General features: G+C 33.8%; 1 protein-coding gene and 1 long non-coding RNA gene across 4 annotated transcripts; both read right to left on the minus strand.

Moving 5' to 3' along the window:
- Positions 1–980: 980 nt before the first annotated feature.
- Positions 981–6,032, minus strand: LOC134280472 (alkaline phosphatase, tissue-nonspecific isozyme-like). Its single transcript, XM_062762884.1, has 9 exons — positions 5,580–6,032; positions 5,162–5,388; positions 4,110–4,296; positions 3,662–3,834; positions 2,724–2,934; positions 2,441–2,581; positions 2,142–2,333; positions 1,907–2,032; positions 981–1,615 (listed from the first exon to the last, which is right to left on the minus strand). Exons 1-9 carry the CDS (start codon positions 5,620–5,622, stop codon positions 1,341–1,343), a joined length of 1,575 nt encoding a protein of 524 aa, XP_062618868.1. The 5' UTR covers positions 5,623–6,032; the 3' UTR covers positions 981–1,340.
- A 4,375-nt stretch (positions 6,033–10,407) lies between these two features.
- On the minus strand, positions 10,408–15,965 carry LOC134280482 (uncharacterized). 3 transcript variants are annotated; one of them, XR_009994913.1, is made up of 3 exons: positions 15,858–15,965; positions 12,672–12,737; positions 10,408–10,693 (listed from the first exon to the last, which is right to left on the minus strand). It is a non-coding gene; the product is annotated as an uncharacterized LOC134280482 (long non-coding RNA). The 3 variants fall into 3 exon arrangements; XR_009994915.1 differs by having other exon boundaries at positions 10,408–10,689; positions 12,660–12,737; XR_009994914.1 differs by lacking the exon at positions 15,858–15,965 and adding an exon at positions 15,411–15,527 and having other exon boundaries at positions 10,408–10,689; positions 12,660–12,737.
- Positions 15,966–16,744: the final 779 nt, after the last annotated feature.

Here is a 16,744-nt window from a genome sequence, read left to right on the forward strand (position 1 = left end):
ATGACAAATAGTGCTAATGTACATTGACAAGTTGGCGATATCCATTGTTAATTTTAAACAGCTAATAACACAAAATCTCACACAAACATGTTGTTTTAACTTTGAATCAACAGTGGTAACGAAAAATGAGAAAATAAACAAGAGAAAACAACAACAAACGTGCACTGCGCGGAGTAAGATCTATTTGCATAACAACAGCTCGTACTATGAATTACTCGGTTTTGTATCGGGTTCATAATAAACCGTATACCACGCCCGATCATTTATTTTAGTCCCGTATATAATTTACATGAACATTTCATGTATATAACATTTGTTATATATTGTGCCATTTATATTGGGAAAAAGTTAAAAACAAGGAAGTGATATTTATAAGAGTGCACACAATGAAAGAAACTGAAATAATTCAGATATCAAATTATATAATATTATTCAATAATCATTGCTAGTAATTTCTATATTGACATTCATTATTTCATCTTCCTAATAGTCAAAGAATAAAAATTAAAAAAGAATTAAAATACAATTAAAATCAATTATGATTCAATTTAATTATCAATGAATTATAACCGATATATCTTTTTAAAAAAAATGTTTTTCCTCTCCTGATCGATTGGCTAAAATTCAGAGCCATGGCTCAGTTTTTTTTAACCTCAAAGAAACGTTAGTTATTTTAAATTCTTATTCCTGGATTATTTCATTCCCTTAACATTGATGTTGAATTTCTCCAAGAAAAAAAAAGTTTTATACCCTCAATGCGATGCGCCTCTCAGGCCGTCAGGCCTTTGATTTTTTTTTAGATAAATCCTAAAAGTTTGCTTGAAAATATAGATTTCTTGGTTAACAAAAACATAGAGCAAGGACCCACTAATCGTACACTTTTATGACGAAACATTTGCATCTTTCCGAGAAACAATTGATCCATAAAGTTAAAGGTCACATCACAAACATGATTGAATACCACACGAGTTGTGGTTCGTATCAAAAGCTGTGTAGCGTAGTGGTTAGTGCAATATGTTTTTTGGAGATCGAATCTCACTAATACCATTTTTTAAAATAAAAGAATGTTTTTCCCGAGATTTTTTCAGAGAAGTTTTGTTTATTATGATTGCATAAATTCCAAATAATGCGAATTTGTAATCCTGAATTAACAAATTCAATACAATTTGTTATATCTGACGCTATAGGCATTGTTCATGTGTATGCCTTGTTCATTCACCTTCTTTTGTTTATCATACAAATTTGTAAAATGCCAAGAGCGTATGGTTTACTTTAGATGAACTTAAGTAATGTTTATAATATATGAATGGTGTAAATCAGTCTTTTAGCTGATTAACATGTTAAAAGAACATCTGAATACAAGTTGAAAGATACAAAAGAAACAAAGCAGGGACCAAGGATTCAGAACCACTAGTGAGCCTGGACTCCTTATCACAATTGTCTCTATAGTCACCAATACACGCAGCATACTGGATCACGTGGGCAATGTAGTGCTGCTCATGAACGCCATGAAGGAGATGAGACATTGGACCTTGAGCAAATATCCCGACATCCTCTGCGCTGTGAGTCTCGTATTCCAGCGGTACAGCAGACTGCTGGATGTAGTCATTAGCATCTGAAACAAGAAAGGGAAAAAATCAGCAGGATTCTAAGTTTGGTAAAGATTTGATTAGTACCATGGCCTTTATTATTACCCCGCCACGGAGTTGGAGGGATATAGTACAGCGCTTGTATGTGTTAGTTTGTGTGTGTGATAGTTTGTCCTTAATTGTGCGAAACGGAAGTGACGCGATTTGCACCGGGATCGATGATCGAATGCTGCCTAAATTTATTGAAATGCTTCTTGCGAGGGGATGCTCCGCTTTGCAGTGCCCCTTTTATAAAAGTTTCAGTTATCTTATCATACCTGTAGCGACTCCTGTCAGGTTTTGTCTGTCTGCCCTCCAGCCAGGGCCGTTGCCATAAACGAGAGCTGTGTAAGGTTTCTTGTCCAAAGGAGGTTCTATCTCGACAGCTTCGTCATCCACCAAGCCTACAAAACACACGATTTATTAAGGAAGACTTTAGCATAAAATATTGCAATTTTATGTTTTTTGCTTCAATTTTTGAAAGATTAAAATTAAAACTGAAAATTTTTAGACCTAAGACATCATTTCCTCGTTTAGTGTAACCAGCCAATGAAAAGGCATGAGAGTGGTCTGCAGTTACAATGATAAGAGTTTCCTGATGATTGGTCAAAGATACAGCTTCTTTCACTGCTCTCTCGAACTCTAGAGTGTCTTCTAACGCAATCTTTGCTAGACTGTCGTGGTGAGCTATATCTATTTTGGCGCCTATACAAGAACAATTCGAAAAAAAATTAAAACAGTGTAATCCATAATTTACAGATTGACTATGCTTAAAATTTCTGACAACAAATCGGCAAATAAAAATATGTCACCTTCAACAAGCAAAACGAACCCATCTTCATTTTTCTGAAGAATTTTAATGGCTTTTGATGTCATTTCCGTTAAAGAAGGCTCTCCATTTCCAGAATTACTCCGCTCAGTTTCGTAGGCCATATGCGATGGACTGAACAATCCTTTAATATATGACAATGTACAGGTGCATCAAGACAATTAAAAACAGTGAAACTAAATTATATGGCATCATTTAAATATTGACACGTTGTGACTATCTGTCATCTTGTTACTCTTTTATCAGAAACAAATTAAATCCTTTACCCAACACATAATCAACATTGTTCTCGTCAATGCTATCGAAATCGTCTTTCTTCCAGACATATTTATGCTTCCGGTTTTTTGCAGTCTGTATCGTTTTCCATTCTTCAACCAAGTCCCTGTTATCTAGTCTTTTATTCACATCTGTCGCCCCCGTTTCCGGGTCAGAAAAGTTTTTGGGATAAAAAGCTCTCCGCCCTCCTCCAAGAAACACCTTTAATTATTTATTAACTATAATTTAGATATTGTCTACCTTGAATTCGCATTTAAAAACTACACAATTAGTTCTTTGATTGTATATTGTATATTGTTTAACGTCCCTCTCGAGAATTTTTCACTCATATGGAGACGTCACCGTATGCCGGTGAAGGGCTTCAAATTTTGACCTTTACTCGGCACTCAGGGCCATTGAGCAGTGAGGGATCTTTATCGTGCCAGCGCCTGCCCCTGACACGGGGCCTCGGTTTTTAAGGTCTCATCCGAAGGACCCGTAACTTTCACTTCAAAGTGCCGAGCACATGGCGAAGGAACAGCTGCTACCCATTTTTTATCGACTTAGGTCAGTCGCGGCCGAGATACGAACTCACGACCTCCCAATCACGGAGCCAAAAATTTGATATGCGTTGTAAAGTCAGTCTAAAAAATAAGATTTTGGTCAAATACTAATGATATATAATGTACATCATAGGTTTATTAAATGTCAAATAATTTGGAAATATTTTTCAAAAGTATATGTCTACTGCACAGACACTTGATTCGGTAATGTTTTTTAACACATATGTATCTTTATACTATGGGATTAAAAAATATGAATATATAAATGTTGTATGAAACAGAAATCGTCATAATCGTTCTCAACAGCTTAATACTAAAGGAATATCCGACATCGATAAGTCGCTTTCAAGAGCATGTATGGTATGGTGCACTTTAGAACAGGGTACCTGAATGTCGTTATTACTGTGCACTAGTTGGTGGGCGATGTCTCGGCATACTCCATTCGCCTCCGGGGTGAGGTCGGCATCCGACTCCCAGTTCCGGTGGGCCGAGTGTGCGTAGGTGGAGGCCGGAGTAGCGTGTGTGAGCCGCGCCGTGGTCACGACTCCGGTAGATTTACCTGCCAAACAACGTAGGGTCTTCACAATATAGTACAATATAAGGTAAATGCATACTTCTTTGACTACATCTACAGAAGCATAATCTGTGTCTTTTACCTCTCTTAATTACAGTATGTTCACTTGATATAGAAGCTACCTTATCTGTATTCTGTATAAATTCCAAAAGCTAAGTTGAATTAGCATTGAAATCTTCCGAAGAAATGAGATGGAGTGTTTGTTTACCAATTTTTTTCTCTCCGTATTGTTACGTTACACCAGATAGCTCTGCACTCACCATCATTCTGGGCCTTTCTTATAACAGATTTTACTTTGGCAGCATCCCCTAGTTCTACCAATTTCGCACAGTCTTGACCTTTGATACTGTCCGTGACCCCAACCGTCTTATAATTGACCTTGACTCCTCCTAAAATAGCCGTTGCCGTTTGAGCTGAATCTGGAACCTGTTTATCAGATCCATATATCTACAAAATATCAAAATACTTTTTTATTCTTCTTTAATAAATTGTTCTTACATGTAATTAATAAACATAAAGCATGATGGAACAAGAATATCAGTAGTCTCAAGTCATCATTTCGGAAGTTCTATGGTCGGTACAATGACCTTGTCAACAAATACAATCTATCGTTTTAAGTAAATTGCTGACTGACTTTTTTCATAATGTTTGTTTGGCCATTACATTGTCATATATTTTACTCTCTAAATTGTCGACAGATTTTTTCTGTTATTTTCTGATCAAGACAAGGAGCAGACGGCGGTTGTGACCTGTCGGCAGGGGACGCTCACTCCTCCATGGCACCTGATCTCACCTCTGATGTTTAAAAAGTCCGTGTTTGCTTTACTCCAAACTTTATATTATTAAAGCATTATTCTTTGCAGCCTATCTATGAAAAATTTTAAGAAAGAGAAAAAAAAATATCGGACTATAAAGGGGACCCCGAAAATTTAATGATACAAGCATCAATTTTTTTGAGAGAGAGAGAGGAATTTTTCATGTATCATCTAACTAATATTACTCTGTAATGGCAGCACATCTATTAAAAAGGTATTGAAATTCGATATGTTTAAAAAAAACCCCACACATTTTGTACATGTTTTGAAAACTTATTTGTTTGTATATAAGGGTTTAAGTGGAATTTCTATTCTGCATACAAAGTCTATTTAAAGCATTTCATAATGAATTGCAAAATTGGAACAGCCCAAGTGCATTCAACCTACATGTTTTATTATCTTGCTCATGTGCATAACCAAGTTTCTACTCTCTAGATGTTGAAACAGTGATTTAAAAATGCACATAAGCAAATATACAGCATTCTAGTGCATCCTACCTTGGAGAAGGCGGCGTTTGGGAATTTTTCCCACTCTAGAACGGTCTCTTCCCCCGGGTTTCCCTGTTTCTGTCCTTTATAAATCCGGGCAGCATTAATTGTGGAGATACCAAGTCCATCTCCAATAAAAATGATGACATTTTTTGCAAATCCCGTGTTAGGTTTAATTTTGAGGGCGTTGGCAAGTTCATTTTTGGCGATTCTTGTCCAGTCCTCGGAGCTTACGCCTATTAAGTATCAATTGAAGAATAGCACTTCCAAAACAAACACAATTTTCAAGTATCTTGATATATTTAAAATGTATAATTTTTTTTGTCAATTATTGCTTTGAATTGCAATTACAAGTAACTAATCAAGAAGCAATCTGGCCAATTTCGATTTAGAAATTAATAAAATCACTTTATTTAAAATCGCTTACCATAAATTAAAGCAAAGAATACTATGATGTTCCTTGACCACATTTTCAACTTTTGATGTTTAAGAGCCTTTAAACAGTCTATTCCCACTCATGCAAACATTCAAAATTCCTTATTCAGTCAATAATATCTATAGTTTTTACACCCGAGTGAATATCCCGGGTAAAGTTTGTTTACATTCCCTTTAGAGAACGTTAAGTTCTATAAGTAATATTGACTGTGAACATCCTCCAATTTTAAAGTGTCACCAAAAGGTCATTGACAGTGGGTCATCAAAAGCTGTTTCCTCAAACATCAAAAATATTGTTCGACCTGAGTATCTAACTATGTAATTAACTCCTCTACCCCGGGGCGTACTAGATGGGCAGTAGAGGGGTGCAATCAGATTAGAACTAAGATGAAATCAGGAAATGGATAAGTTAAAGAAAGCATTCAGGTTAAGCAAGCAGTGCATGGATATAAATAGTATAGTTTGAATTCATACAGAATAGAATTAAGCCACCACACGTGCTTCCAGAATCCGACTGATGAACAAATACTTATTTTTCACTCAGTGCAAATAAGAAAGGATAGAAAGGTTGCCATAATATTCATTTCCATAATGTTAATTTCTATACTATGGGAGATTACATGGATTGCAAGCTTTCATAAAAGAAACGGCCATGTGTTGTCATATATTTATTTCTAAATTATGCAGCCCGGCGAGCTTGATAACGTATAATTGAAGACCAAAGTCATGTAATCAAGTAATTTCAATGTAAAAAGTTATCTTTAATAGATCAAAATACGAATACTAGTAATACGAAGTGAATTTACTTCAAAAGAACTGTACTGAACAGATTTTACATTAACAAAATAAAGAAATTTTTAAATAAAAAATACTGAAAAAAATTGTACCTGACATCACGAAAGCTAGACTTCTCAGAGTATATATACATTTATTGACTGAGTTCGAGGGCAACGTGCGTTTTGTGGGACCCAATAACCAAACTGTTTGCCTGAGGTCGAAAAGCAGACCTGTGTAGATTGGTTCGAGGGTCCACAAAACGCATCCAATAAATGTTTTGTTATACCTTTTATTTTAATAGTTTTTAGACACACATGTATGTTGTACTGTCTCATACCTCCATTCAAAATATACAAATCACTATCACCAATGAGATTTAGCTCCGCCCATTGTGTGATGTAAGCGGTCCAACATCTCACTTAGCGGTCAAACATCGATTTATTTATGCCCGCTCAGCAAAACATTAGAAATGTTAGAATTTTGGTATAGATTTGTATAGGAAAACTTTTTTTAAGGTATATCAATCATAATTGTTGTTTGGCGGAGATATTTCTCGATCGATATTGAAAATAATAATTTTATTAATGCAGACGTTTTGCTGTAGAATTTTTTATGAATATATTTTTTCGATATTTTTTATTAAAAGATTTCTTTATTTTGTTGATGTAAAATCTGTTAAGTACAGTTCTTTTGAAGTAAATCCACTTCATATTATTCGTATTTTGAGTTATTAAAGATAACTTTATACATTGAATTTACTTAAAGTTCAAACAGTGACGGACCTGATGTTTACATCACGGAAGACTGTACAACATACATGTGTGTCAAAAAACATTAAAAATAAAAGGTATAACAAAACATTTATTGACTGTGTTCTCGGGCAAAATGCGTTTTGTGGACCCTCGAACCAATCTGTCTGCTTTCAGCTTAACGGCCTCGGGCAACCAGTTTGGTTATTGGGGTCCCACAAAACGCACGTTGCCGTCGAACTCAGTCATAAAATGTATATTATCCCCTGAGAAGTCTAGCTTTCATGATGTCAGGTACAATGATGAGCAGTGAAGTGGAAATAAGGTACAAAAAGGCTCACTGAAGTGGTAAAATTTTCGATTTCGTTTGAATGAACAATTTGAATCTTTCCTAACGAATGTCAATCGTTACACAATTTCAGGCCCATTTCTTTAGAACGCTATTTTTTTTTTTTAAAATACCCCCATTATGCGACAATTAACATGTTTGATTATACATATATAATTTCATTCCTTAAGTACAATTAAGCGCAACGAAGCAGTAAAATTCTCCTTTTGAATGAAACATTTTGAGCTTTCTTTTGAACGTTGGTTGTCATATTTCTTTAGAATGAAGAATGAAAAAAAAAACGAACGGTGAATTCCTAAATATAAAAGTCAATCAAACTAACAGTCTAAATTAACACAAGTAAACGCATGTTCGACAAAACTCCCAAACTTTCCAATCAAACAAAAAGTTCACTACTTCAATGCGCGCGCTTTAATGTTTGAAGATACGTAGTGAACGGTAGAGATGTCCCGCTTCTGTAAAACTTGCGTGTTGCGACGACTATGTACATACATATACTCTTCAAAAAAAAGAAATGCATAGTAGAATTTTAGTGACACATTGAACATAGAGATTATTTAGCAAAATGATGCATTGATAAAACAAAAGAATTGTAAGCAACATGAATACCATCTAAATGTCATAATTATTCAAGAATTTTAAAATCATAGTCAGTTTAAGGTCATTAAAGATCGATATCTGGTATGCCCCCCGCAGACACAAATGAAAGCCACAAACGGCATCTAGTGGAAGCAAATCTGTGTAATAAAAACTGTCACTGGATGAAAAATAGAGTTTCCGCATGGCTGAAACTCTACTGAAACTCTGCGGAAACTTAAGGTTACTAATAGTTTCCGCAAAGTTTCAGTGCGGAAACTTCAAGTTTCATCAAGTTTCCGCAGTGCGGAAACCAAAGGTGTCCACGAATCCAAATAGTTTCCGCAACTGAAACTTGAGGTATACGCAAGGTTTCAGTATGCGTATATGGTTGAAATACATATGGTATACCATAGGTTTCCGCAACTGAAACTTGCTGAAACTTGAGGTTTACGCAAGGTTTCAGTATGCGTATATGGTTGGAATACATATGGTGTACCATAGGTTTCCGCAACTGAAACTTGCTGAAACTTGAAGTTTACGCAAGGTTTCAGTATGCATATACGGTTGAAATACATATGGTGTACCATAGGTTTCCGCAACAGAAACACTATAAATTATACAATTTAGCCCAGCTATTTAACCAAAACTCATTTTCCCCCTGAATTTTCATATTGGAAAAAAAACACACTCACACTACCGTAATTTCGGGATTATAGGTCGATGGGGTATATAGGTCGAAAGGCTCATTTTCAGCCTTAATTTTTGAAAAATCCTAAGATAGGACGAACTTACTATATAGGACGAGGCTTTGTTTCCCGTTTTCTAAATATTCTTACGCAGATACAACGTATCAGAACAGGTTAAACCCCTAAAATTACTGGGGTCATTCCGTAGCATGAACGTATCAAGAAAATAAACAGGTATTTTAATGAGTACAGCATTTAAATAAAGTTTTTTAAAAAATGTAGTTAAAACTTCTTTGAATTGCGTTACTACTTATTTTTCACCAACTTGCCTGTTCAATGCCTCTGTAGTTTCACACTGTTGTTAAATCAGAGGCATAAATAACACGTAAATACGTTATTATTTTACAGCTATAATTCGGGAAATACCCGACACCAAAGAATAGTAATTCCGATTTCAGAACAACTTGGACACATTCCTTATCAATTTTATTCAGACATTATTTACCAGAAGACGACAACTACTTCGATGTCCGCCATTTTTATTTTTTTTCTCCAGGGATTTGCTAAAACACGCAAATGACCATTGAATGTATATATCAAGCAACAGTAAACAATTGAAATCATATTAACACTCTATAAGTTTAATTTTTAAATTTAATTGACAGTACATTCTTAATTTGACTGTCAACATGAATTTCACGGCTTTGTTTGTTCAATGATGTGTAACACTAATACCCTATAATGGCACGTGGGTTTCTTAATCATGCCCTGCAGGCATTTAAACCAACACAGGTGTTCACACCTTTGCGTACACAGTGTAAATCCCTTTATCTGTCAGACAATTACTTAAAATTCTGTTAGAAGCCAATCTTTGTATTATAATTAGTTAAAATAAAAAAAAAAAACAGTAAAGACTAGCAGTTTTTTTTTTGTTTTGTTTTTTTTTTTGTAATTAAATTTAGGAATTGAATGGCAACAAATTATTTCACTCAATTTACATTTAAATAAACACAAGACAATAAAAAATATTTAATATACTATTTCAATTTATCGCTACTAATAAATGGTAAAAACACTTCAGTTGTGATCAAGAAATTTTTCCGTATTTTAATTTTTGATACGGTTGCGGTTTTACTTTTACTACACGATCGTGACTTCCTAACTTCACAAGATGGATACCGTATGATGTTAATAGATAATACGTTGAGGAATGATTTAATAGATGAAGCAATGTTGTTTTCCTTTGTTATCAACGGATAATTAATGGAATTTATTTTGTAAGAAAGCTATAGAATAAATATTCTATTGTTTTACCGGGTCATTAATTTTTTGCGAAAAATAATCAAAAAAGTTACGAAAGTGGCACAAATTTGCCTTGAAATTGACGAAAATTTTCCTGATTTGGGGGCATTTTTCATAAACTTGAGCCTTAAATTGGTCGAATTCTGAATATTGGGCGACCCCAGCGGTTCTGAGAAAAAAAGTATCGACCTATATTCCGTAAATTACGGTAGTTATCAAAGAATATTTAATGTTATTATCAACATTTACATACATTGGCTTGGCCATTTATTTGCTCTTGCATCATAAATATTTTTACAACTAAGTCCGAACTCTCATGTCACAACAGGAGGACAGAGAAAATGTCTGCATTTAATGATGTCTCATACACGAGAGATATAATCTTGCGAGAGGAACTTAGAACTGCAATCAATCAACTAAACCTGAATTCGGTATATGCAAGTCTAGTATCATCAAGGAAATGTAAAAGTACTTGCTTGGTATAATAAATGCACAAGTTCACATCATTAGTAGCCAATAAGCACCAAAGTGGATTTCTTTGTTAAATATTCAGTTTGTAGTCCATCATCAACCAACAGAAAAGTCCTTGAGTGGTCCACATTTTTGAAGACCCACTTGCACTTCAAGTTCAAGTTGGATTGACCCGCTCGTCAGTTACTTCTACCTATTGAAAATATATAAAAATATAGTTTAACAAAATCCCGATCTAAATAAAACAACATGTTAGATCCTCTTGCATACTCGCTACACAACATCTAACAGCATCCATAGAAGGTCACATCAAATGTCAAATACAGAACAACTCAGACTCTAGACTTATTCATTCCAATAAATTAAATACAATAATTTTTGCATTCGAGTATTTGATTGTTTAATAGAATTTAACGTCTAACGTGACACTCTACAGGATGCCATTAGATTTTAGCCAATATGTGAGCAGATCTAACATTTAATTTTAATAAGATTGACAAACTGAAAGTTCCTAAAACTGTTCTAGCACAAGCCTTTGTTTGATTAATTTCAGATTTTCAGCATTTTTGATCAGAATGATTTAAAATAAAATCTAAAAATTTATCAAGTGTAAAATCTCATTAGTTTATTAAAGTTGCCTCTTTTAAACACTTGACAAGGGATAATGAAATAAACAAACTTGAATGTATTTAAATGTACTGAATATGTATGTATGGATTTGTTTCTAATAAGATTTTCAAAGTAAATTAAGGATTTTTTTCTTCATTTTACTTGTTCATCAAAATATTTTCTGTACCCCTAACCTAGACCCTTAGACCATGATTCATGATATTTGAATAACAACTAGAGGCCCACAGACCTTAAAGGTCACCTGAGTATCATGTAAAGCCTAGAAAAAAAATATGTTTGTTCCGGACCGACCCTAATATATCTATAGTGCCGACCCTAAATTTTGTTTTAATGCTTTTGTCCCATGAAGTGCAAGATTTCACCCGTGGAATTATAGTCTCCAACTTTGCAAGCTTTTCAACATGTTCAAGACAGAAAGAAGTTTGAGTTATCTTTCTTTTAAGTCACAGAAATACTTGAAAACACCAATTCTTTTGTCATTAATGTTACTTCTATACACTTTTTGATTCAAGAAGCAAAAAAAAAAGTTTCAAAAAAAATAATTACTTACCTATCTACCTATATTTTTTCAGCGTGAAAGGGGAAACAAATATATTTTTTTTCTAGGCCTAACAACTTCCACTCAATTGAATTTTGTTCGTAATTTAAACAAAAAGCCATGAAATTCACAATTTTGAAAGACGCACCTTTGTTTATCGTAATTATACACATAGTTAACATGCTTACTTTGGTTACTTAATACCCAAAGGTAGATCAGAGTAATAAAGATACAATGCAATTCCATTTTATAACCACCAGTTGTGTACCCCACCCCAAAGGAACCACTAACCCTGGGGCCACACATTTCAAAATTTACTAAATGTTTTCATAGGTTTTATTTCATCTTAAATGGTTTGATTAATTCCAAAGAGCCATAAGACCCACCCAAATACTAGAATCCTGACACTGGGGTCATGAATTTCATAATTATGGTAGAGGACTCAATGCCGATTATAATCATACCAACAGTTTGACTGCTTGATGTTCAGGAGGGGAAAATAAGAAGGGGATTTTCAAAAATTGCATGAATTTTAGTGGTTTTGGCCCCACTCCTCGGGCCCGCGGGGGGAGGGGGGTTTAAAATTTATAAATTTTGTTCCCCTTCACCAAAATTGGTTGAGATTGGTTGAGCGGTTGCAGAGAAGCTGAAAATGTTGATAATACTTATCTTAAATAAATCATACAATTTTAGTAGGTAGCTCGCAAAATGAGACTTTCTAAGATAATGTTAACATCTGTTTATTTCATGGAAACATAAATATATTGTATAAAACTTAAAAAGTAGAGGAAAGCAGCTTACATGTAACCCCCCCCCACCCCACAACACACTGACTATGATAATGATGATAAATACTAAATAGAGAGCTTAACATTACACAGTGAGATTAACAACACAATAGAAAATAAAAACATAAACTTTATGCTTTAGTCCTTAATTTCCTAAAATAGAGCTACATAAATTATATTAAGTTCTTACTCACTGTTAAAACAAACCTTTTGACAGAAGTACAGTATTCCTCATCCTCTCCTATTAGCCTTAGTTTTCAGATGATTTGTTCAGTGGATATCTGAAATTAAAATAGATCAAGTTAGTACAGTACCGTACATTAATAACTTTTTTTGTTTTTAGCATGAGCTAAGAAAAGTCCCAAAAACCACTTGCATGTCCATTTCCTTGCACCTGACATTCAGTTAAAATTCTAATAGACACATGACAAAGAAAAAAAATTATGGAAAACTGTATCATTTTAAAATGGACACACTCTGGTCTAATTCTAAGTGGCAGTCCTATCACAACCACAATTTAAAAGTTCTTGAAAAGCAATTATATCTGAGAGTGAGAAAAATTAAATCAGTTACAATTTTTCATAAAAGCAAGAATTGTTTGTTTAAGATATGTAGGCCTTCTTTGATTCAAAATTATAATCCATTTAAGGTAGGTCCGTACTTTCAGAATTTTCTGTCAAACTGTTTATTTTTTGATTTGAGAATCTTGAATAAGTCATAATCTAACTAAAATACCAATAAAAAACATATCTTTGCAGGTTAATTTTCATGCAATATGTCTCGGAGTATATACCTCTAAAAGTTCAACAGCCAAAATTCAACATATAGAAGTGTAACATCATATTTTATTTAGCTATGTACCAAATCACAACCAATTATTGTTAAAACTTAGGAAAATCATAAATATTCATTTGTCAAGAAAATATTTGAAACTTCTATTTGAAAACACTAAAAAATTGATGTTGATTGTGTAAAAATCTTTCAGAGAAAAAGCTCAAAATATCTTTATTTTAAATATTTCTCAAAATCTTTTATGTTTATATGCTATTTTTTCTTCACAATTATTTAGAATTATATCTTAGGTTAGCAGAAAAACATACTTTATTATGGTTGACCAGAAAATTTCTACAAAACAGCCTTTTGAACACCTATACCCCCATTTTTGGAATATCTTTTTTTTCAATCGTTCTTCGCAAAAATTATAAAAAAGTAAATTTAGAAAGATGATATAGGCTAAAAATTGAAGATAAATAGATCTCAAGTTAGTTTGTTTAAAAAATATTAAAAGCTTTAGGTCCATAACGGCAATTAAGAGTTCTCTGTCTGTGTATGTAAAAAATTACATATAGATTCTATGGACAGAGTGCAAAGTGGTTATTCCTATAAATAATGTACATTAAATGCTTTGTGTGCACAATGACACTATAATAAACAAATATATACTTGCTAAATCATTTTCAATCATCCAAAAAGATTTTATTTTAATAGACAAGGATAATCAAAATTTTATATCGGTGTGTAAAATTAAAACCGGATCCGTAAAAGGGTGGACCTGCCTTAATTCTTTATTTTATTTATTCCATTTTGCATCAAGGGCAGGTAACTATTTATATAATAAGACAGAACCATGACTCTTTAGTGGCCATTGTTGAAAATTGATTTAATTAGTGATAGAAATATGGCAAATGGTAAACAGCTATAAACAGAGAGATTACAAAAATCTTATTTGTATATCAGTCATTTTATCAAGTCAATAAAATTTAGAAGTCATATAGACGTAAAAGTATTATTATGTGAAATTTTCATAATGGGTCACACAGTGTGGCCCAGTGGTTTGAGCGACACGCCTCAAGTCGGGAAGTAGGTGCTGATTCTTACATCACGGGTCTGAATCCAATGTAGTACATAGAGACCGCTCCCTCGGATGAGAGCAGAGACTGTCACCTACCACCTACCCACCTGTCCTCTTCGTGCCCGCTGGCACATAAGGCCCCTGAGCAGAGACTGTGTTGGTGATGTATCCACGTGGATAAAAAGTTCTCTAAACGGATATCATAATTTCTACGAGCAACAAACAAATACTAGTATATGACTATATAATATCAATGCATGCAACTTAAGAAATTGAAAATGGCCAATTGCTCATTTCATCAAGCTCCAGTCTATCATAATGCAGAATTTATATACAGGTAAACAATAGCTGTTCTGATGATATCAAGAGAATCATGTTTATGGTTAATATGATTTAAAAGTGATTTCTGATATTTAGAAACTGCACGGTGCAGCACCACATTTAATATTTGAAGCCCAAGGTACAAAAATAACATAAGTATTTCTAATGAAATATTAAACCATGCACACTAAATCAAGTTTTAGGTTGCTTAAATAGTCTTATTTATTTCATATAGATCAAAACATGCATATGTGTCAACATGAAATTAAAATTTAATTAAAAATAAATATCTTTTTAAGTTTAATTCATCATAATTATGCCTTGTACGAAAAGATGCTTATGTATCTTTGTATATATAAATAGTTTATTCACTTTCGACATTTGCTTTAAAATCCTTATGTATGATATGAAAATAAAATACTTCAACTTGAATAATGTGCGGCATTATGAAAATTATCAAGTCACTTTCATAGCCCAAAAATCTGCAAGTTCTCAGGAATTTTACTTTCATGACTACAACATGTACAAATTGGCATTTAACAGTGATACAGTACTACACGATGGCATTCTCCCATCATGATGCCCTCTTACATGTCTAATATTTACGATTCTAGATTGCATGTATGTTAAAAATATATTGAACCCCCTTCCTCAGCTGTGCAGCACAGTCTTCCAGCAATAATAAAAACAATTCAGCAAAAAATAAATGTACGATTCAAGAAACTACTTCTGAGAATAACATTGAACACATCCAGCAGCTATAATGAACAATAAAGCTCACCTTTTCTGAAAAAACATAAGCGTGGGGTCAAATCTTTCGATTTTCCAAATGAAAAAGTTAACACCGGATACAAGTACATAACGATATTATCCTCTAAAACCAACCTACATTTAAAATTCCGGAATACTACACCACGTTGTAATTTTTAAATTATGTAAATTTTACATGATCGGGAGAAAATACAATAGCATATTCTAATATTCATACGAAAAACATGAAAGATAAATACAATGGTGCAAAATACATGCATGCGTTTAAACAGCAGTTAATTATCTGTATAACAACCTAAGCTGAGAATGATTTACAAGGCGCTTTTTCACAATAATTACAAATGAACAATGGTCATTTTGAATTTTTGGAACGCGCCATTTTAGGTCAACATTATTCTTACGATTTCAGACGATAAAAACAAAAATAAAGGTGCTCTGAACTGTAACAAATAACTACCTGTATCTAATCTGCCGTTTGGGGTGCCTTTCTTCAGTGTAGATTCAAAAGATCTTCTCATCTCTGTTATTTTTCTTGAGCAAATTCTTGGTGTTTTCTTCGCCATTTTGTCTTTCTTTCTTCTCTGAAAATCTAACCAATGGGAGAGAAGCATTCTGCCGCGATACGCCACCTAGTGATTCAAATTCTTTACGGAAATTTTGCATTTCTCTTTTGGCAATTTTTATACCCCCCGCTTGAAAAGCGGGAGGGTATATAGTAATCGTTAATTCCGTCCGTCCGTCCGTCCGTCCGTCTGTACGTCCGTCCGTCCGTCCGTCCGTCTGTCTGTCTGTCCGTCCGTCTGTTACGCTTTGGGGTACCCATCTCTTATCCGTAACTCCTCTAATACCACTGAATGAAATTTGATGAAACTTTCACAGAATCTTTATTACATATTGCCATTGTGCACCTCCTATTTTACTTTTTGATCCGACACATATTTTGGGTTTCCCGGCCACAGGAAAACATGGACTTTTTCACCACTTATAACCATAGGGGAGGCGGGGGGTATCATTTAGTGAGCCCATCGCTCACAGTACCTCTAGTTTTTTACGTTTTAAATGCAAATGTCCTTGTATATATAATTATATATGGCAACAGAATGAACAGTTTTGAATGATAAAATAAGAATGATCATGGAATCGAAGGGGATAAAAAGCGAATTTTAGACCTTTATTACATGATTATGGTAATTGTTGAAACGGACTCCGACTGTCCTAATGTTTTCAAATAGAATGATTTAAAGTCACATGTACACATGTACTTCGATTATTGTGTAAAAAAAAAAAAAAAAAAATGGTATACAAGTCATTAAAGTTATGCTGATGGCATATTAACCACATATG

Source organism: Saccostrea cucullata, unplaced genomic scaffold, assembly GCF_032062105.1.
Source record: "Saccostrea cucullata isolate Sc308-1 unplaced genomic scaffold, CSIRO_AGI_Scuc_v1 ctg105, whole genome shotgun sequence".
Lineage (NCBI taxonomy): Eukaryota > Metazoa > Mollusca > Bivalvia > Ostreida > Ostreidae > Saccostrea > Saccostrea cuccullata.

Bases quoted from the DNA above. Each gene is read 5' to 3' on its own strand.
- LOC134280472 (XM_062762884.1), bottom strand. From the start codon at position 5,622: ATGTGGTCAAGGAACATCATAGTATTCTTTGCTTTAATTTATG. The intron at 2,582-2,723 runs GTAAAGGATTTA...CATATATTAAAG, and splicing joins CAATGTTGATTATGTGTTGG to GATTGTTCAGTCCATCGCAT. The intron at 2,334-2,440 runs GTGACATATTTT...GTTCTTGTATAG, and splicing joins GTTCGTTTTGCTTGTTGAAG to GCGCCAAAATAGATATAGCT.